The following is a 22,893-nucleotide window of genomic DNA, read 5'->3' on the forward strand; positions in this document are numbered from 1 at the left end:
TTCATAAAATGGCTTCAGAGGTAGGGGCTAGAGGAGAGACCAAAAATAAACTGGGGTGGGAAAGAAAAACAACCAGGAGGAGGTGAGAGCTGGCTGGTTCCTTCTCAGCCTGATCCAGGGGAGGGACATGGTGCCTCTGAACAACAGGATGGATCCCTTCCTTCAGCCCTTGGTAGGGGACAGAGAAGAAGCAAACGGCGGCTGCTTCGGCCCTCCTGAGTCTCAAGGAAAAGGGGAAAGCCGATGTTTTGATGTCATGAGTCATGGGAAGGGGGGAGGGGTGCTGGGTGGGGTACAGGGCAGCTGGAAAAACTGGCAGACAACATTTAAATGTAGCATCTCTTAATAAATGTGGTAGATATACTTTCGTAATATAAAGGAATTTCAAATTGAACTTAGAGCAAGAATTTCAAAATGACTATGCATAATTAGATGATCTGCAGTATTAGGACACAAATGATAATACCAGCTAAACAGTGCTAGTGACTTGTTTTAACCTCACTTTTCTGAAGTTGAATTGTTTCAAATCTATCAGCTTTGTCAGTACATGTTAATATATAACCATAGAGTCCATGTAATTTTCGATTAGTTCATTCTGGTGCTCCCGTGTCAGCCACCTTTTGAAGTCAGTAACTATCCAACAACAAATCTGCCAGGTGAGAATAAAACATGACAGTTCTCTTTAAGAGGAAACTAAAAGGTGATTTTTTTTTTTTTAAAGATTTTATTTATTTATTCATGAGAGACAGAGAGAGAGAGAGAGGCAGAGGGAGAAGCAGGCTCCCAAGGAGCAGGGAGCCCGATGCGGGACTCGATCCCAGGACCCTGGGATCATGACCTGAGCGGAAGGCAGACGCTTAACCATCTGAGCCACCCAGGCGCCCTTTTTTTTTTTTTTTAAAGACGAACTTTTCTGTGCCATCAGGATGCTGTGGTAGGAAACAATAACAAATGATGGTCTTATCCTGTTGGTTCACATACAAGCTGAAAAGAGATGGGACAGTAGCAGCTTGGATTATCTTCACCATTTTGTTAACATAATTGAATGTGGAATCCAGGCAAACTTCTATAGGAAGGGTTCTTTGGAAGAAAATGATGTGTTAATTAAATTGCAATGTTTTCAGGATATACTCTTGATGTTGAAGCCTTTACATATTTCTGTCAGTGCAGAGCATAAACACTGGCCTTGTTTGTGTAATGTCTTATTTGTTTCTCTGTTTTCTTCTGCCACAGAGGATATTTCATCCTTAGTAGTTAGGGGATTTCTCTACAAAGCAAATAGTGTCCTTCTAAGCATACTGTTCTGGAATTTTAGGTAAATGAGACCATTTAAACAGTTGCAGATTCATTAATATGTAATGAAAATTCTTTTTATAAAAATAATCTTTGGAATTGTGTCTGTCCTCTGACCTCTTCATCACTAAGAATTTTGATAAATGACATCTTTTCAGTATCCTTTGCTTCACTCGTCCCATATGCAGTCTAATGTTAACATGTAACTACGTGATTTTGCAGTTTATGTGAGATACTTTGGCTTTAGCTTTTAATTGCATGAGCTTGAGTTCTTGAGTCCAGTTTGATACACTTGTCAACTAGCTCATAAATTTTCAAAGATCATAAAGTTCTTCACTTTTTAATGTTTAACATGGATGTATTTATGGGAAAGTATCAGCATGGTTTGTGTAGTACTTTTGCTTAACTTGCTAATGTTTACAATGAAATAGACTGCAGAAAAGAATTACTGGAAAACACAAATCCAGATCTAGTATGATCCTCATACTGCCTAGTTAGTGTCAAACCTTTTTAGTTGTCACTATTATCTGAAGGTATTCTAAATTAAAAAGGAAAAAAAATGTTGCCCATTTTAGTGCAAAGACATCCATAAAAAATTTCTACTTAGATCTAAAGGAGACTGAGCTATTTTGAAGTTGGAGACTTAATCCAAAAAAAAAGTGTAAGATTGTCTGTTTAAAGAATGTTAAATAAGACTACACAAAAATTTAAAAATAGGTTTAGGAAATACTGAGACACAAATGTCCTTTTACTCAGCAATTAAAAATTAGGAACTCACACAAATATAGATGTTCATAAAAAAATTAGAAATAATACCTATTTTTGAAGTTCTACAGGCCCTTAATCCTTTCAATCAAATTGCATGAATTGAGGAACATTTTTCCAAATCACCAAATTCCTTCAAGAGTCAGACTTGGGTTAACTAATAAAACAAAAGCAATAGTAGATAAATTTGTAAACAGTTGATGAAGTTCACACAAAGACAGTAATAAGAGTGGTAGTAGTAATGATCACCACTGCTACTTTCTAGGTTAGTAGGAAAAATTGTGAAATACAAAAAGAAATTAAACAGAATGAAAACTAAATATTTTACAGGTGTGTGCTCAACCAACCCTCCTGTGAATGGGTAGAGGGAGTATGTGTATATTCTGCACGTATGCATATGCATTTATGTGTTAATATGTATATAATTGAGTGTGCTCTAAGTTAGTCCTATCTTTGGCAGTCATAGCTGTTAACTAAAGTGTACTCTTTTACAAACCAAGATCACAGGAAGAAAAAAATTTCCTTAAATCGCAACTGTATTTCAAAGTATCATAGTTTATTTTACAAAATACTGGAAAAAGATGATGTATTTTTCCCAAAATATCACTAAACTCTTTGAAGGTAGGCTTATTCTTATCCCCATCTTCATCACAGTACTTGGTATGCGACAGGTTCTTGAATATTTGTTGAACTGAGTTAGTGAATATTTGAAGAAACAATAAATACTAAGAGCCTTTTTAAATAAAAGTTGAGGCAGTTATTGGTTTAAAGTTTCCTGTTTGTGTGCATTTAGAAAACTGTAGGGCAGTGTAGTAATTGAGAAGTGATATGTACGACTTTAGGCTTAAACAATGAATGTGAGAATGAATTTTTGTGCTTCATGTATGTAGCATAAAGTGCATCTCCTTTCCCTAGAAAAGTTAGCTTTGACTTAATTATACCCTACAAGATTGTATTTAGAAAACATGCTTCTAAGATGTATATTAATAAGAGACTAATTTCTAGGTACCAGTTGATAGCAGTGACCAGTAATTTTTTCCCCCAAGGTCTGTTGACTAAGTGGTCAACGACCAGAAAATCCATTGGGCACTTTGTCGGGATGACTCCTTTTGGGGAGTAGAAGTTGCAGTTTCAGTAATCATATTCTCTCCTATTCATCCCCCTACCCCTTCCTTCCCACAGCCTTGTCTGCTCTCTCTCCCTTCTTCCTTCTCCTTTTCTTCTGCTGGTTCAATTCCTAATCAGGAGGGAAAATTATTGGTGTCCTATCTTTTAGGAGATGGCTGTTGGCTTAGTGAACTAATGTTAAGCTGCCATGCATTTTATTTATTTATTTAATTTATTTTTTTCAAGATACAAATCAATTTCCATTTGCATTTTAAAGAACTAATGGGTTTAAATACTACTGCAGGAACTTTTAACAAGGCAGAGGTTCTGGAAACAATACTATAGCCCAAAGAATTTGTCATTATAAAATGCCAGACATTTTAGCAGGCAAAGATAGGGTATTTGAGTAATGTTTAGGAAGATGTGACAAATCACAGAACTGTCGCATGGAAGCCTTTTGAGTTGTATAAAACTTACCCAATGTTTTTTTATTTTAGCTACTTTATGTAATTCCTTGTAATATACTAATGACTGTAATGCTAAATTATATTTTAAATTGTTACTCTTAATTTTTATATTGATGTTTATAGTTCTGCCTTGTAGCCAAATTTTGCTGTAATATCCAGGAACATTTCAAGAATTTATACTACTCAGGACTTCAGAAAACTATTTCAGAAAGCATGAGAATGTGCTATTCTTTGCTACAAAAGTAATTTGGATGGTATTTAGCAATGACAATAGATATTTTATAGGATAAGTAGGGTTTGTTCATAGAATTTTTTAGTGAGAAACTAAACAGAAACTAACACTGGAATGTCTTCCAAAATGAAAAAAAAAAATTCAGATGTACTTTAGCCCAAAATATTTAAGTTTTCTGTTCTATATATTCACATCCTAGATTATCTTTCAGTTTTTAACATTTTGAATCCCTTTTGAGTTATCTTGAGTTTTCTTGGACATCTGCTCTCCGAATCTAAATTTTCTCCTGTAAAATGGAACTGATAATAGTCCTAAACATTAACGAAGAGTAAATAAGACTCTTCTAGTTGGCTTGGCTCTAGGTCTTTAGGTGGGCAGTAGATGGAGTAGAGCCAAAGGCAGTCCTAAGAGACAGTTTTAGGACCAAAATGCAAATGCTGTGGCCTCAGTTACATGGCACTTCACTGTTCAGCAGCCTTTATTTTCATGCCTTCACTATAGTGTAGGTTGTCTCTTAAGACAAATGTGTTATGTGGCAATATATAGGACATGTGGTTACCAATGAGTGGTACTACACAGTGACCCTTCTCCATCCCTGTCGTTTTTGTGGTATTTGGAGTTTCTGTGTGGCCCAAGTCTTTCCATGTTTATTTGAATTACTTTAATTGCTTACAGTATGTCTGGCATTCTGTATGTTGTTTGTTTTTTAACTTGTAGGTTTGATATATAAAGTCAACACCTATGAGATTCAGACATGTTAAAGTTACGTATGTGAGGACTAATTTTTCTGGGCAAGCTTCTAACTTCTACCACACTATGTGTGCTAGGCTTCTGCCTCAGTAGAGGAGGTAGCTGAACCTCATGGGTTCTGTATGTTAATTCCCCATGCCCTGGAAATATCCTGTATCATTATTTCTAATGAGAAATTTCTTTATATGTAAGCCATTTATATGTTATGTGCTCTCCAAGGAGACAAGATTTCAGCCTTAAGTTCCTATATCTTAAAATACGACTCATAATTACACTAACCAGAAGACAAATCTCCTCTATTTCTTTGTCATGAGTAAAAATCTAAAAGTTGCTTTTAGTCCTGTGTATCATGCTTCTGTTTTTCCATTTTGTTAGCTTCAACTCCACAATTTGGATTTTTTACTAAATAGTATGCTCTGTAAATAAACCAAAATCAATTCACTGATTCCTCTCTACATTTGGTTTAGTTGGGTGGACGTCTTAACTCATGGATACCAGATGCAGCAATCCTCTAACCTAGCTGAACATCAAACCCTCCAGAATTTAATTGAATAGCTTTCCAGGTTACTGTATTCAGAACTCTGACATAGTAGGTCTTTAGTATCTGCATTTCTAAAAAGTTTCAAAGATTGTGATGAGCCAGGTTTGAGAAACTCATTGGCTTTTCCATTCTTTTAAAAGCGATCACACTTGGGGCACCTGGGTGGCTCAGTTGTTAAGCGTCTGCCTTCAGCTCAAGTCATGATCCCAGGGTCCTGGGATCGAGCCCCACATCAGGCTCCCCGCTCTGCGGGAAGCCTGCTTCTCCCTCTTCTGCTCCCCCTGCTTGTTTTTCCTCTCTGGCTGTCTGTCTCTCTCTAAAATAAAAATAAAATCTTAAAAAAAAAAAAACAAAAACGATCACACTTGCCTCTTAGTGGTATCTCCTCTATTTGTCCAGTTTTTGTCTTGCACAGCATATTGAGTTGTGTTGTGAAAAATTTCCTTTTGAGCTTCCTTTTCAGATAACACTGAAAAGATAAAGGATTTGGAAATGACCGTAACTGTGACACATTGTCAGGTCCTAAGAGGCAGAGAAACACAAGACAATGCAGAGAACAAAGAGAAGATGTTATCAAAGCCTTAGTGAGTCAGAAGGTAGAATACGAATACAAGTGTAGGATACCCAGTTACATGAGCATTTTAGGTAAACAGTAGATAATATTTAGCGTAAGTGTAGCCTACGTATTTCATAGGACATACTTACACTAAAAACTACCCCAAATACATGGTTAGCATGAGTATTTTATCATTATCCATTGGAATCTGAAATTCAAATTTATTGGGACAGCCTATACCTGGCAGTCTTACCTGGAAGCCCACTGGTGTAAGAGGAGGCCGTGGTATCCTGCTTAGACTCCGCAGTATAGCAAAAATAGCCATTCGACTAAATTAGCTAGAAGCAGCCTGTATTTTAAAATACCTTATTTTTGTTGTTTTCAGTTACTTGAAAGCTAGCTTTGTAGTTGACAGAATAAGCTGTTTGCTTTTTCTTAGTGGGGAAATGTTTATGTAGTCTGGTTTGACCTCACTTTGTGTACAAGTGCCTTTACTTACCAGCAGTATTTTATACAGGAATTGAGCATTGATTTTAGAATCTAAAAATCTAAAGCAAATATTTGTCATTCTAGTCTAAGTATTCACTTCTTTTAATGTTAATCTTGAAGGAGGACTTTTATCTGTTTAATCTTCACAAATCCTTGAATTTGCTGATACGGCTGTTATGCCATAACATTGTGGATATATCAGCATTTTTTTTTTGCTGGCTAAAATTTTGTTAGGTTAAAGAAGGAAGTAAGCAATTCCCTCCAAAGGGATAGTGTGATCTTTGCAGTAATAAACATGAGTTAATTCATTTGAATTCTTAAAGTTGTTGCAGCTTAGATTTCTGTTTTAGATACAGGCTAGAATTTTATTTGTTAGGGAAATATTGTTAGGCATTAGGAAACAGTAATCTTTATTTCTTCGATGCAGTTTTCCAGTTCAAGCCTCCTTATTGGAAAGGTCAGGACAGAATAGCGCTGCTAGTTTGCCTACATAATAGTCCTTCTCTAGCTACAGTTCTTCCTTAACCAGACTTCTGTATTTATTCAGATACCAGACCGCCATTGTGCGGGAGTGGCTGGATTCCTCTTGAATCTCCACGGTGACTCTTGACTTGTCAGTCATGACTCTCTTTTCTTGACTTCAGGGATTTCTTTAGGAATGGACCCACGAATCCTTTCTGGATAGTAACATGTAGGGAGAAATCCTACATGTAGGGGTGTGCTGATTCTGGGGAAGATTTCTCACTCTACCCCTTTTTTGGAGTAAAAATACTTTAATCTTTGGTTTTTGTGACAGGAGGATGCTTTGATAGAGTTAATATGGGTTTCTTTGGAGGCAGGGAAACTGAGGACAAACCAGCACACGGAGGATATTCACAGATGGAAAAGGCCTGAATCCTCGATAACTTCATTGAGCAACTGAATTAACTGATCTGGAACCCTCTTTTCTTGAGATATGCCAGTAAACCCATTTATTTAATAGGCCCTTTTGAGTTGGACCTTTTGTAACTTTCAGTCCAGTGCACTCAAACCAAATTAGAGGAGTAAGGTAAATGCTCTCTCATGAGAGTCTGCCACTGTGTGTGTCAGAGGGATGGGTCAACAAAGATGGCAAGCTGAGATTTCCTTTACCCTTTTTAAAGACAGCTATTTCTCATCCATGATGTCTGCTTTAGAAGGAAAGCAAAAACTTAAAACATTTCTGAAGAAAGCAAATGGAGATCATATTTTCTTGCAAAAGCAATCCCAGAACACTTATTAGCTACTGGAAAAGGCCATTGTGTGGCTTGGAGCTGGTCAGCGTGTTTAAGCTTTTAGACAAGTACACAGTTGTCTGTTGCTGGTCTGTCCAAATTCTTTGTGACGAATATAAAATCACTGTTTCTTCAGCATACGGAACTTTGCCATGAAATACCAGATGGCACCGAGGCACAAAGTTCTTCCTGCCGGAGAACAATATCATCTGCAAAACAGAACTACTCACACTGCAGCTCAGCAAAGAAATCCTTGGCTGTTTCTTAGGCCTCACTGAATCTGGTCATGAACTTAGACAACACACAATCTATCTTGGAATTTCAAGACTGTTTCTTCCCAACTCCTTACTCAGTTATGTTACTGTTAGTGTGTTTTGCCAGTGGTTAGGACAGGATACATGCCCAGAAAAGCCATAATGCATGGTGCTACCCTCTTGCACTTTAGATTTTCTCCCACTCTAGATGACTTCATATCAGCCAATACTATACTAAGTGGGAGTGAGGCTATATAGATGACTGGCATCCCTGTGTAAGGAACATGTACTTCAGTGAGTACAAAGTCCTGTTATGCAAATGCTAGAGTATGAGGTGTCCAAGTGACACAGAGAATGGGATGACTTCATCTGAGGGGCACAGGAGGAAGGAGGTTTCTTAGAGGTTTCATTTGGGTTACTTTCTAAAGGAAGAAAGGAAACGTAAGGAGCGGGAACGAACACGTGTTGAATAAGCACGATGGGGTAAGGATTTGGAGGGAGAGAGAAGAGCTTTTACTTACCTAGTCAGGCTGATCCAATCATGTGAAAGTTTTGCTAGGCTCTGATGGTCCTGTGTCTTGAGCTGGGTGTGGAGAATGATTGGCTCAAGAAGGAACCCCAAAGGTAGCCAGTGGCTAAGCGTGTGCTAGTCAGATGTACCTGGGTCGGCCTCCAAGTTAGGTGAACTGGACCACTTTCTTAACTTACCTGGGTCTTAGCTTCAGATTTGACATAAGGAACCTACCGCATGGGGGCTTAGAATAATCCTTGTAAAGAGGTTAGAAGTGTACTTACTATGTGGTAAGTGGTCAATTAGTATTACCTATTACTAGGTATTAAATTACACATTTATTAAGGGTGGTCAGGGGAAAGCCCTATTGTTTCAAAAGGGCAATCCTCTTACCTACCTTGACATGATCTGTCAGGTTTGTAGGAAGCAGGGACTACCTTTGGCTTATGACACACGGCTGCTTCTGACTTTGCAAGTGGTGAGGTGGCAGAATGTGTGCTGACTGCTTCCTAGTTCCTGCCTTTTTTAACATTGTTCATCTCCAAGATGATTTTTTTGCAAAGCCTTATTGATTTTTGTCAGATCTTAATGGAGGAGAGGGTGAATCTTGATGGCAGTAAGAACATCTCAGAATGCCTCATAAGGTTTGTACACCCATAGTCCTCCCTGACTTGCTTGATGGCAACAGATTGCTAAGACTGTTACATATGATCATTGGTGTATTCATCAGGGTTCTGTAGGGAAATAGAACCAATAGGATACAGATACAGATCTAAGAGATTTATTACAGAAATTGACTCACATGGTTAGGGAGGCTGAGAAGTCCCACAGTCTTCCCTCTGCAAGCTGGAGAACCCAGAAAGCTGGTATAATTCAGTCTGAGTCCAAAGGCCCAAGAACCAGGAGCTCTGATGTCCAGGGGTGAGAAAGATGAATGTCCCAGCTCAGGGAGAATGAGAAGTCACCTTTGATCAGCTTTTTTCTGTTGGGGCCCTCAATGAATTAGATGATGCCTGCCTATATTGGTGAGGGTGGATCTCTTTATTCAGTCTACTGAATAAAGTGCTAATCTCTTCTAGAAACACTTCCACAGACCTGAGAAACCCTGTTTTACCAGCTCTAGTCAAGTGGACAGATGCAAACCAAGTGTGATAATTTTTATTTGCTTTTGATGAGCTTATCAGTTGGGACCATTAAAAAGGCATTCATAGGTCCATCTCATTCTGAGTAGTGGGTGAAGCTGATGTTGGAATGAATAAGAAGGGCTTAAAGCAGATTGTTGGAGGATAATGACAAGATTTGCCAGTTTGCTCTCAACTTATATTCATGTTCAGGAACATGAAACAGTCCTATTGAATAACTGCTCCGCATTTGACCGGATTCTCTTTTGTAAGATTAAACTGAATGAAGACTGTCAAATAAGAACATGTCAGTGAGATAGACAGCATGTAATGATAGGGTAAAAACCATGGCCTTGGATTGAGGATGCCTAGGTTAGGATCTTGGTCTTAGGACCTAACTAGTTTTGTACCTTAATCTCTAAGCCTCTTTTCTCATCCATAACATGAGACTAATAATACCCACTTCACTCCCTGGCAATGGAAAACACTAGGTTAATACTTAGGTATTGCCTTTCGGCTCTTGTTCAGTTTCTCCTGAAATCAGTCCTACCATAGGGCTTGGCTACAAGCTATAGACTATGGGTCCTATTGCTGTGAGCGAGACCACACCTGTTGGGCAGGATGTAGCATGGCCCTGTTCATCTGCCTTCAGTGGCCGTTTGACCATCACATTTCTCTATGCCACTGCCATCCAATTGAAATGTGAGCCATGTAAGTAATTTAAAATTTACTAGTGACCTTTTAAAAACAGATGAAAGTCATTTTAATAATTTACCCTATATATACAAAATGTTTTTCAGTATATAACCAATATTTAAGTATTAGTCACAGATGAAAGTCATTTTAATAATTTACCCTATATATACAAAATGTTTTTCAATATATAACTAATATTTAAGTATTAGTGAGATGCTGTGTATTTTTTGTCATACTGAGTATTTGAAATTTGGTATGTTAGACTTTGAGCACATGTTACCTTGGACTAGCCACGTTTCAAGTGCTTGGTGGTCAGGCATGGTTATGTACTGGACAGCATAGCTCTAGGCAGTTTATCATTAATTGTCCATCTGCATCCATCTTAAGACTGGTTTTTGTCTCTGAGTTCTGCAATTATGGAAATAAAATCACCATAGTTTTTTTGTTTGTTTGTTTCACCATGTATTTCTAAAGTAGCAGTTATAAAGCATTTAATGTGTTAAACACTTTTTCCCCTATTATATTACAACAGCCTTATTAAACTGTATGTTACTACTATCATTGTTTAGATAAGGAACTGGATGGAGACGTGGAGGTTAAGTGACCTAAAGACCCTACAAATTGTTGGGGGATCCTGGAAACTGACAAAGGTGGTCTGACACTAGAGGCTGTGCTCTTCATTACTGCCCCATTTGTCACTTATAACCTTGTCAGTGAAATAGGTGAACATATCTGATAGCTGTTTTCTGATACATTTTGGTGGATTGAGGTAATCTTGAGGTTTTATAATTGCATGCTAGACCAACTTTTTTGTGGGGGTAGGTGAGTATGAGTGGAAGATGTGGGTATGCTAGTAAGGAATAGTTTCATAGCAACTGGCCTTCGTTTGTTCCTTTGTTCACTTTTTCATTCTTTAAAAAAAATTGAGCATATTCTATGAGCTAAAAATCATGTTCTTATCCTGATGCAAATTTTATTCTAGTAGGGACATGTAAAAAGCAAAATATACAATCTATGACCTCTCAGATGGTGACAAACACCTCTTACTGGGGGGACGTGGGGGAGAGAGTGACCATGAGGGAAACAGAATGGTACGGTGAAGAGAAAGAATATAGGCTTTAGATCAGGATACTGATTTAGATTCTTTCCCTGGCTCTTACCAGATGTGAAGTTACACAAGGTGCCTAACTTCTTTGAGCTTAATTTCTTCATTTAAAAAATGTAGATAGGGGTGCCTGGGTGGCTCAGTTGGTTAAGCGACTGCCTTCGGCTTAGGTCATGATCCTGGAGTCCCGGGATCGAGTCCCACATCGGGCTCCCTGCTCAAGCGGGGGGTCTGCTTCCCCCTCTGCCCTCTTCCCTCTCGTGCTCTCTGTCTCTCATTCTCTCTCTCTCTCTCTCAAATAAATAAATAAAAAAAAAAAAATCTTAAAAAATGTAGATAAACACTTTATCTATAGCAGGTTAAGGAAGATTTGATGGACATGTGTGGAATGTGTTTAGTACAGTGTAGCAAGGAAATTGATAGAATTCATGGATTGTACATTCCTAGTTAAAGTATTCACCAGCAGGTTCCCTCCCCCACCCCCCAGTCACATAATGGCATGTAATCTTGCTGAGGCTTGCATTTGACTAGGAGGCCATTGAAAATATGGATAGATGTGTAGTTCACTTAGTGGCTGAGTAAGCCTAGCCTGGAGCCCATTTGTTTATGATACACAGTGGGATTTTGTTGTTCTGTACTCATCGCAGTATATATTTCATTATAAAATGTTCAAGTAGAGGTTGGAAATTTGGGGCTTTTTCATCCCCACTTTCAGTACTGTGGGACAATAGAATTGAGTCTGCCAAAATAAATTCTGGGGTTCACTGTTCATTGGGGCAAGTTTACTGGATAAGGAGTTTTTCATATAAAGTAACTTATGGAATGAATGTTTTATCTCATAATTAAGATAACCTTACCAGCAAGGGATGGTAGTAATATATGGCATTTTCTCCTTGGTTGGGTACCTCGTTGGGATTTGTACGCATTAGGATTCAGTTCGGTCAGTAATAGGCCCCAATTAAGAGTGATCTATGCATAGGTTTATTTCTCTTTTTATGTAAAAGAAATTGGGGGGTTTAGCTGGTCCAGGGTTACAGTGGCTGCTCCCCATTGAGAAGGACATCAGGCTCTATCTTATACCATCTTTATGGGCCAACCTGAGCATTCTAGAAAACACCTCAGATTCCAGCTTAGTAGAAGAGGAAGGTGTTAAAAGTGCTGGATTTTCAGCTACCTTTTAGGGTTTCCTGCAAGTCACACACGCTTTCGCTTTTATCTCCTAGGCCTTAACTTGGAAATAACCAGGTAAGCCTGTTATTTGTAGTCTCAGATAGGCCTATCCGAGATATCTGCTTACAGAAAAGTGCAAGAGAAGTTATTTGGGTAGGAAACTACTAATAGCAATGCCTTCCACAGGATTTATCATGTATGAGACATGGTCATAGCCCCTTTGTTATCCTGTTCTGATAGGCAGTTTGGAGAAGTTTGTTGTTTCGGAAACGTGGAACACACAGATTATTTTATCCCGATGGTTTTATGTAGATCTTTTTGATGGAGTGTGAAGGAGGGAAAATGAAAATGTGCTTTAGTCTTTCCCTGTTAATATCTTTTACTGTGTCTCATGAACAGGCATTAAAGCTATGCTTGTGCATTTCAGAGACCATCTGTGCCAGAGTAAATCCTTTTACTTCCTTGAAAAACATTTGTCAGTATCTCTTTGAGGTATATGCACGCACCATCACCCACCCTCCAATCCTGGAGGTACCATACCCGCTAGTCACCTGCTACTTTGCTGTGGAATCTGTGATTGCCTTGACTTACCCGGGTATCACACTGCACCCTCCCCCTCCACCACCACCACCATAAGCGCAAAGACTCTGGATGGGAGAGCACAGGTCAGAGCAGGCTTTGCAAGCAGTGCTTGCTGGGTTCCTGAGCCCCTGACTATCATAAATCGTTGGTCTCCTGCTAGTCAAGATACCGGCCTAAGTCTTCAGTTGATCGTGACTTAAAATGAAAAGGTTAGAATCTAAATTGAACACGGAAAAAAAAAAAAAAAAAACCTAAGAAACATAAAACATCTCTGAACTTTGAAAATTGTTTTTCCTGTTTATTATGGATAAATTATCCCTGCCAGCCAAGAATCTTAAAACTTAGCTTTCACTGTCAGTATTTGAAGTGTTTTATAAGGCTAATCTCTTGGCTGTATTTAGATATTTGCAAGGATATTTATGTTCTAGTTAAGTTTCTGCAGTTTAGTTGCATATAAAAAGCTCTCTAAAAATTCCCATTGGATAACTTTCACGTTAAAACTTTCTCTGTATTTGAAAAATGTTACGCATTCATTGGTAAACATACTAGTGTGGAGACAGTATGTGGGAAAAACGAAAATACAGGATAAATCATGGTAAAGTCAACTGCCCCAAAGAATGTTAATGGTGTCAAACTGGACGAACCCACGCAATAACAGGTTTCCTGTTTCTTAATCTGAACTAAAGGTTTTTTATAATGACCTGTCATTAGGTGAAGGAATTAGAATTCTAACAAAATATTAATCAAATGGAACAATAGACCACATCTAGCAAGACGAAATGTGGCTTAATGAAACATATGTAAGAATGTTTTAGAAATTTTTGTTGATAAGGACCGTGTGAGTCAGTTGATGTGACTGCCAAGAAGAGTTAATTTGTTTTTGGTGTGAATTAATAGTGCTTAGAATGTGGGAAGCAGCCCTCCCACTTGTCTGTGTTGGTCACACTATCTTAGGAGAATCAGGACCAGTCTACCCTGCACATTTTAGGAAGCACATTACTATTGTAATGAGTTTCACTTGTATGTTACAGCTTTCAATGTGCTTTTTTGTACTTAGATGTAACTAAGTTTTATTTAACAGTTGAATGCTTAATTTGTGAACAAATTGGAGAGTACCCTTAGGATGTTGGGGAACTGGCAGAGTTAATCCCTGGAAAGGAGAAGACTCACAAACAAGCCAGCACTTGTCTTCCAGTTTCTGAACTGCCTTGTGGAAGAAGGAAAGTAACGTTTATTCTGGCTTGTCTTAGTGTTAGAACTAGGATTGTGGGAAAGTCATAGGGGAAACAGATTTCAGTTCTTGAAAATGAGCATAGGCTTTATTGTGAGGTAATGAAGGTGTGTGTTTTAATAGGCTCAAAGGGAGGCTGAAAGAGGACTTCATAGGGATTTTGTAAAGATTAATGCGTTGATCAGAATATTGAATAGGATTACTACTATGGTTCTGTTCTGTCTTTGGTTTAAGTATCAAAGAAATGCTCAACCTTGAAAGGTTAAATGTTAAAAAAAAAAAAAAGTGGGACTGTCAAGTTCAAATCTTCTACTTGAAAGGAGAATTGAAAAGTCAGTTCATCTGTTGTCCAGTCTCCCTGCAGGATGATTAGATCTAAACTATATGCAATGCGTCATAATTGTTGAGATAAAAGATTTGCAAAGTTGCCATCATAGCTTATTTTAAATCTAAATTAAAATCTTAGGGAAGAATCCTGTGATTTAAAATTCTAAAATGAATATAACAGTATAGGCTGAAAAATCTTTCACTTATTTTCCATCTGTCCAGTGCCCACAGCCATCCTTCTTCCATAGTTTCCATCTGCATATGGAAACAAATTCACATACGTGTTCTAATTTTGCCCCTTTTCTATGGGAGTGGTGGCTTATTTTTACCTACTGTTCTATAACTAGCTTCCTTCCGCCCAGAGATTTTGAAGATGTTTTTATATCCATACGTAAGGGAACTTGTTCTTTTTACGGAGCTAATAGTATTTCCACTGTTTGAATGCAGCATTTATTAGTCCTCTATTTATGAAAATTTAGGCTATTAGCTTCTTTTTTCCTCTGCCACTGAGCTTGGGGGTGGAGGATGACTAGCTGCTACTGTGCTAGGAGCTAAAATTGGCCAAAATTAACTGCAATTTACATTCAAGCCTTCCCCTATAAGTTGCAAGCCTTCAGTCGACTCCAGAATTCCAAAATATTTACATCAGGCAGAAACTGCCAATGCAGTTGTACTCTAGGTAGGGGAGAGAGATTTCTGGTGCTTCCGACTCCACGACTCCACCATCTTCCCAGAATCCTTCCTCTGTCATGTAGATTTAATTTGTATTTTACTTACTATGAATGAAGCTAGGCCCACTATCCTAGCTTAAATATATCCATTTTGTCCATTTTTATATTGACTTACTGGTCAGATTCTTAATAGTTTCTGGAATCCGTGTTTGGAAATAGCTCTTAAAGATGGAAGTTACACACATATATTTTTACTCATTAGTCTTTTTCTAATGATTTTGCCTGTGGTATTTTTGCCATGCACAATTTATTTTTATTTTTAACATTTAAATTTATGACTTGGGGATTTGGGATCATGGTTAGAAAGGTCTTTCACATACTAGCATTAAAAGGAATTTTTTTTCTTCATGTACCTTTACAGTTTCATCTTTTTATAGTTCCAGTGAATTAAAACTTTTAACGTAACAGTATGTGTGATGGTACAATTTAATTTCTTTTTTGCTTGGCTACCCAGTTACTTTAACACCATTGATTGAATAGACCATCTTTTACTGCTGACTTGAGGTGCTATAATGGTATTTTCTAGTACATTTCTGAGTGCATTTGGATCTAATTCTTGGGTCTTTTCCATTAGTTGTTCTGTTGATGTATAATATGGTTTATTTTGATAATGCAAATAGAATTAAGGGAGCTCTGCATTCCAAATGGCTATCCCTGCAGCTAGATTTAAAATTCAGGTTTTTTCCTCCAAATCTTTTGTGGAAATACAGACCTCTCTACTTAAAAAGTACTTATTGATTGACTTCTTATATATCACCATAATATTGGCTGACATTTTAGGTTTTAAATGTAACTGCAGTAACTGTTGTTCATATAAACGTTGAAGTCTGATATTTAGCCAGGTGCTTCTGGCACGTTTGTGAACTATGCCAACATTGTTGGAGTTTCCAAGAAGATCGTTTGCTCAGATCTCCTTGGTGTTCATGAATTTTCCATGCCATAATCCCCAAAAAGTAACTCCTTGGTACAGTGGTGAAATAAACACTAGAGAACAGAATGCATCTGATGAAAGAAAATTGGGTTTTCAGGTTTTGAAGATTATTTTTTTTGTTTTTTTTTTAATCAAATGACAGAGATGGGGCAAAGGCTCAGTAAGATTCCCCTCCAGTCCATTATTTCTACATTTTTCCATGTCCATTATGTTACCTGGACACTTGGTTTTCAAGTTGAAGCGCTTCCTAGCAGCTCCTGGGCTTGGCAGCTAAAGTGCTCTCAGCTGTCTTGCTCTCAGCAACTGCCATCCTGTTTCCATCTGGTCCTTTTCTGAGCCGTGCTTCGAGAGCTGAAGTCGTGGACTTACTTGGCCTTACCATTGCATACACACAAAAGGTCCCTGCTTTGACGCTCTCCATATGACAGAAGCAGAAAGTGTGATATAATGGTGATGGCTCTGCATTTGAGCTTGGTTTAGCTTTCCCTAAAATGAAGGACATAACCTTAAACAGAGTGGTCTTTTTCCATTCCTGCTCAGGGGAAGAGGTTTCTTACACTGGGTGCAATAGGACCGTTCTCTACCGGTCTGTTACTACCAGCAACAGTTTCTCTACAAACTGTCTTATTAGATTCCTGGATCTAAAAAAAAGGGGGAATAAAAAAATTAAAAAAAAAAGGGGGGGGGCTTTTTTTTTTTGGAAAGCACTTGTCTCCTATTTGAATGGCATTTAAATAAGCCTTTTGAACAGATTTAAGCTGAGGTCACATCAGCCTTCATTTTGAAACCAAATCCTACCAGTTTGTCTTCCTCTCCTAATCCTTCCATCATTTTCTCCTCAGCATATTTCCAAATGCTTCCCATCTCTCTGTAGAATCCAGAACTGGACTGAGTTCTTCAATAGTGGGATGAGGATCAAATGAAATGGAAAGATCACTCTTTTCCTGTTCCTTATGGTATCTTGGGATTGTGTGGTTTTATCTGCAAGACTGTGTTCTCTCAGCGGTTGAGCATTTTCAATGCCTGACCTCCGGTGCCCCACCTCTGGTGAAGTCTGTGCCCCATGGTCGGGGCTGACTTCAGGGTCACAGTTGCACAGGGCTCCGTGCTTAGAAGGGCCCATGCTTGGTGTAAAGCTCTGTGTCTACCATCTCGAAATTCGTAATTTTTTAACAAGGGGCTCCTCATACTCACATTGCACTGAGCCCTACAAATTAAGTAGCTGACCCTGCTTGTCGCTGAGGACCAGAGGACATGGTTGGTAAGTCATGGTTCATGTCCCACCCACCCTCAGTAGTAATGATGGCAGTCAGACCCAGGGTGAGGAAATCTGGTTGTGCGCTTGAACTCTCCCCTCCCCTGGTATACGGCTCTTCCCTTGGTGCGCTTACACATGCACTCCCTGTCTGCCTATTGCCTCTCTGTTCTCAGGATTTGTCTCCTCATCAGTTGTCTGTCTCACCTCGAGCATTGAGGTATGTGCATGGAATCCAAACTTTTGGCATCAAAAGATGTTCTTTCCAGAGGATTCTTGATCGGGGTTCCTCTGTACTCTCTGCTCTCCCTTCCTGTTCACCCATTGCCAGGGATACTTGTCCTCTCTGCTCTCTCTGTTCAGGACAACTGGCAATTTTGCACCACAGTTCATTTCTCATCTGAATTTTAGATTTTACCTGCTTCTGTAAAGAGACTGGGGTAGTAAACACAGGAACTCCATCTGGTGTAGAAATTTATAGTGCATTGCAATATTAGGATTCCAGAGTATGAGAAGTGAATTGGAAACGTTTTAAAATTGAGCTATGGTACGAGTAGTAGTTTTTTACCTTTTTTTTTTTTTTCCCTTTAACATAAAGCTAGTTCTAGGTGTTAACTTTCAGCAATAATTTTTAAGAATTGTTATATTTCTCTGATTGACTAATGTTTCAGCTAATTCCCTCTTTTTCTTACAGCTTAACAAGCAACAATTGCAGTTACTGAAAGACCGGTTCCAGGCCTTCCTCAACGGAGAAACCCAAATTGTGGCTGATGAAGCATTTTGCAATGCAGTTCGGAGTTACTACGAGGTAAGTTTAAAGAGTTTTGTTTTTGATATATTGATGCTTTTTGAAAGTTTTTAAAAGTGTCTTTCCCATTATAAGGAACTCATTAGTATGATAGGAAGGTTGTGAGTTTGCAGCCTTTCTGAAAGCATTGTCGATTTTATTTTGCAATTTAAAAACTAATTCCACAACCTGGTTTCCAGAGATAAATAGAATTGGAAATTATTGACATTTTTTGAGGAGAAGTAAAGTGTTTAGAAAAAAATCTTCTGGCAATGATATAGCTGAGTATTAGCTATATTTGGGTCCACATGTCTAAATTACCCTTTTTAATCGGGATTTTAATAGTAAATTGCTATCTTGTGCCATTTTGTTCCCTAAGCCTTAAAATTAAGGCTAGTACTAATTTCAATAGGGTAAATTGAATTATTTTTTCTTCTTGGAGAAATAATACCACCGATACCACCTTGCTATTTGTTGTGGTTTTAGTTTGTGATTCATCAGGAATTCTCTATGGATTACCCATGAGCACCAGTTTTCACACATGGTCACTAACTGCTTCAGTGAGTTGGCAGTAGATGTTAAATTTAGAAAATTTCCTTTTTATCCTAAGTGTTTCAGAGTCATTGGGGGAATGCATTCCTTTTTATTGTATAGACAGTCTATTTTTTTTCTTTAATCTTTACCTGTAGAAGCAGAACATGCATTATATGTTAAAAAAAAAGAAGATAGGGAAGGGAAAAATGAAGGGGGGGACATCAGAGGGGGAGATGAACCATGAGAGACTATGGACTCTGAGAAACAAACTGAGGGTTCTGGAGGGGAGGGAGGTGGGGGGATGGGTTAGCCTGGTGATGGAGCTGCATGGAGCACTGGGTGTTATACGCAAACAATGAGTCATGGAGCACTACATCAAAAACTAATGATGCAGTGTATGGTGATTAACATAACATAATAAAATAAAAAAAGGAAGCAGAACATGCAAACATATTAGACTAGTAAAAAGAAAATGTGGAGAATGCAGTAGGTCAGATACTCCCTCACACAGGGTATATCTTTGCATGAAGAATACCTGGATATACAGATAATTGGTTGGATTTGTAATTCATTGATGGTATGCCTTAGAAGTTACTTCATGCAACCCAAGGGGGGTTTATATTACCCCAGGAGTTGGCCTGTTGAATTGTATAAAAGCATAGAAGTCTTGCTTACCAGATATGTGAATGGCATGAGTCTCATGACAATAGTGATATTATCTAACTGGATCTTGACTCAAAATACCATATGTATAGGACCTCAAAAATCTTAAGTATAGGACATTTTATTTCATCTTGAGTCAGTCTGGCAAGGTGAAATCTTGCACTGATAAGGGCCTATAATAGCATCATGTAATGAAAGAAAAACTAAAGCTAAAAGTCTGTGTTCAGGAAAAAGGAAATGGGGTTCAGGAAAGTAATTTGTGTAAAAAGATGTAATTTTAAAAATTAAACAGCTCATTTTTGGTTTGGGTAAATGTATTACGGCCACTGGGCATGTTAACATTAGGAAAACAAACTGGATGAGGGGAATGTGTGGGAGCTTGCAGTAATATATCTGCCGCTTGTATAAATATAAATATATTTATAAATATAAAATTATTCCAAAATATATTCCAAACTGTTTTTTAATATGCTTATTAAATAACTTAATGTGGGGCACCTGGGCAGCTCATTTGGTTAAATGTCGGATTTTTGGCTTAGGTCATGATCCCAGGTTGTGAGATCGAGCTCTGCATCAGACTCCACACTGGGCATGGAGCCTGCTTAAGATTCTCTCCCTCTCCCTCTCTCCATCCCCTAACCCCTGCTCAGGCTTGCTCACTTTTTCTCTCTTAAAAAAAACAAAAACAAAAACAAAAAACCCCATAAAACACCTACCGTGACATGGCCACACTTTCACAAAACGCACGCATACGCTGTGTTGATGGGAAGATTGTAACTTTAATGAAAGAGTGTCCCCATTGTATTTTACATGAGGATTGTATTCTCTTCTGGGTGCCATATATTAAAATGTGGACAAACTTAGGGTTATCTGGTGTGGAACATATATGTAGGTTATTTGAAGGAACAGGAGATGTTTAATCTGGAGATGGATTAAGTTGTGTTGTATTTGGAACCCACAGTAAACTGGGACTACGATGGAAACTAAAGTGGGAAGATTCCAATCCAACATCAGATTACTTGCACTGTCCAAATGCAGAATTGGCTGGTGAGGGCAGCATCCCTGGAGGCTAGATTCTGGCTGCACTTCACAATCACTTGGAAGGCATATTGCCCCAACAGGTCCTGAAACTCTCCCCTGGACTTAGTGAATCAGAATTTCAGAATCTATACTTATCAAAGCTCCTCAGATTGTTCTACAATTGGTAGGTTTCTGACCAGTGAAATTAGAGAGTTATTTGTTGGGATTGTTACAGAAAGAGTTGTAAGAACTAAAGAGGTGGTTGGATTAGGTGATCTAGTCTTTCTGGCCAATGTTTACTTCTGAGACTATGTCCACCTTGTCTTTGTGCAACCCTCAAAGCAGTGTTAAGATTGGTGATATTAATAATGTGTTTATGGAGACTGTATTCCTGGTTGACATTTGGGAGTTACTCTCTAGGTGGCACACAGTTGGTACTTAAGCTCTTGAATAAGGACGTTTTGTTGGATAAATATGGTAAAAAGTTTTTTTTGCTTAATTTTTTTCCTCGTAAGTCTTTTCCCTTTATTTTAGGATTACAGTTTTGTATACTTTGCTATAACTAACAGTGCCGGTAGTCTCTCTTAACTTTATGTGGTATTTTTTGTGGCCTAATAAAAATATGCAAGTTTTTTCTTCCAGTGTCTCTGGTAAAGAGTACAAATATTACCCACAAATTAGAGATAGAAACTAATGCTCACAGATGTTAAATGACTTGTCTGGTGCTATATATTGAGTAAGCATCTGAGTTAAATATGAATCTAGATTTTCAGACTCATATTGTTGTTTCATAGTTGCGTTTTGAATACACCTGTGTCAGGTAGTGTGCGTGAAGCACTTTGAAAAATATTTCATTCTTTAGAATAAACCCTTAAAACAGACTTGTCTATTTCATCTCTAAAATAAGGGTGCTAAAATCTGTTTAGCTAATTAATAGAGCTAAAATTTCTCTTTCCACTAAAGCTTTTGAAAAGTACATTCTTGGGTTCCACCCAAGACTTACTGAGTCAGAATTCCTGAGGATGGAGCATCTGAATTTTGAACTTGGATCTGGATGATTTCAATTCACCCTATTTTGAGAAACATGTTGAACTAGATCTTGCAACTACTAGAATAGGGGTTCCCTGAAGGAGCCATTTTTGTCCTAGTTGTTATTATACCACCAGCGTGTAGCACACAAATGCATTCAGCAAATATTTGTTGACTAAGTGAGGATCGTAGCACTTATTTCTCTATGTAGAAATTTTGTGTTTTGTTCTTTATTTTCCCCCACAACTCTATTTTCCTGAAAGTATTGTTTGTAAAAGTATGGAATTTGTTTTGATTGTAACTGTTCTCATTCATGGTTTGTTTCTTCGAAGACTGCAAATATTTCAGAAGCATGGTTGAGCTTTTGTGTTCTTTCTAACTTAGCATTCTATAGTTCTGTGATCTCTTTTGGCTTCTTACATCCTTTGAGGTCTATTTTTTTCAGAGATATTTTGTTTGCTATATACAACTGTTCTCAACCATTAATAATCTCGTCAGTAATTTTCTCATTTATTAGGTTTTGTAGCCTTTAGCTGTGATGGCCATTTCTAACTAATGATAGACCTGAAAAATCCTAATAAGTGTGTACTGATTAAACAATATGTATTCGTACTCTAGGAACACAAGTTCTCCCAAAGTCTGTAGGCTACTGACTTTTTTTTTTTAGTTTCATAAATGCTATTTAATGATTTTATGGTATCTTTTCCGCTTGGTTGAATGTCTATTTTCTAAAGACAATTAAGAGTTACCTGTGTGTTTTTTATTGGTTATAACTTCAGGTACTTGGTTTATATTACTTTATACCTGGGATCTTAATTATAGCACTTAAAATAGAGGTTTTCCTTCATGTTATTTGACCTAAAACATTTCTTCAAGGTACATTCATTACTTTAAAAGATCATGTCTTTCAACTAGATCATGACAGGATTGGATTTTGGTATTTTGTGGTGCCCTCTTGGGAGTTCATTCATGTATCTTTGTTTTAATAAATACTTACTGTGAATACTATGCAGAATGCTATATATATTGTGAAGGCAATGATTTTTATTTGACAACATAATTTTTATCACATGCATTTTGGTAAGATGTCCTAAGTTTGGCTTCAATATCAGCCTATAAAGTACTAAGAATAAGAAGTCTGTTTTTGGAGAAATTTCACCAGTCTTTGTCCCCATAAAGTTAAGCATAATTAGAAAAAAAAAAATGGACCCAAGCATGTAAGCCACCTAACAAGGCAGCCACAGTGGTACAGAGGGACCAGAACAGGAAAAGAAGAAATGCAGGTAGTATACATAGCTGCTTAATAAAAGCTAACAGTAATAATCTTGGTAATTTTATGGTTGCTAATGATTGTTAGATTCTGCTATACTTTTTTTACTTGGAATTTTTTCCCTTCAAGTGTGTGTGTCTGAGAGAAAGAGAGAGTGAGTGAGAGAGAGAGAGAGAGAGAGAGAGAGAGTGTGTGTGTGTGTGTGTGTGTGTGTGTTTTATAC

At 37.8% G+C, this 22,893-nt stretch overlaps 1 protein-coding gene across 9 annotated transcripts in view; it reads left to right on the plus strand.

Moving 5' to 3' along the window:
* The window catches only part of CADPS2 (calcium dependent secretion activator 2), a 495,106-nt gene that overhangs the window by 95,380 nt on the left and 376,833 nt on the right, over nucleotides 1-22,893 (plus strand). For all 9 annotated transcript variants that reach the window (XM_081800170.1, XM_081800179.1, XM_081800171.1 and 6 more), the window contains exon 2: nucleotides 18,062-18,175. In XM_081800170.1, the coding sequence (XP_081656296.1) occupies nucleotides 18,062-18,175 (114 nt within the window). The remainder of the gene's footprint in view (nucleotides 1-18,061; nucleotides 18,176-22,893) is intronic.

Source organism: Leptonychotes weddellii, chromosome 12, assembly GCF_054177405.1.
Source record: "Leptonychotes weddellii isolate Sample4059 chromosome 12, ASM5417740v2, whole genome shotgun sequence".
NCBI classification, from domain to species: Eukaryota; Metazoa; Chordata; class Mammalia; order Carnivora; family Phocidae; genus Leptonychotes; species Leptonychotes weddellii.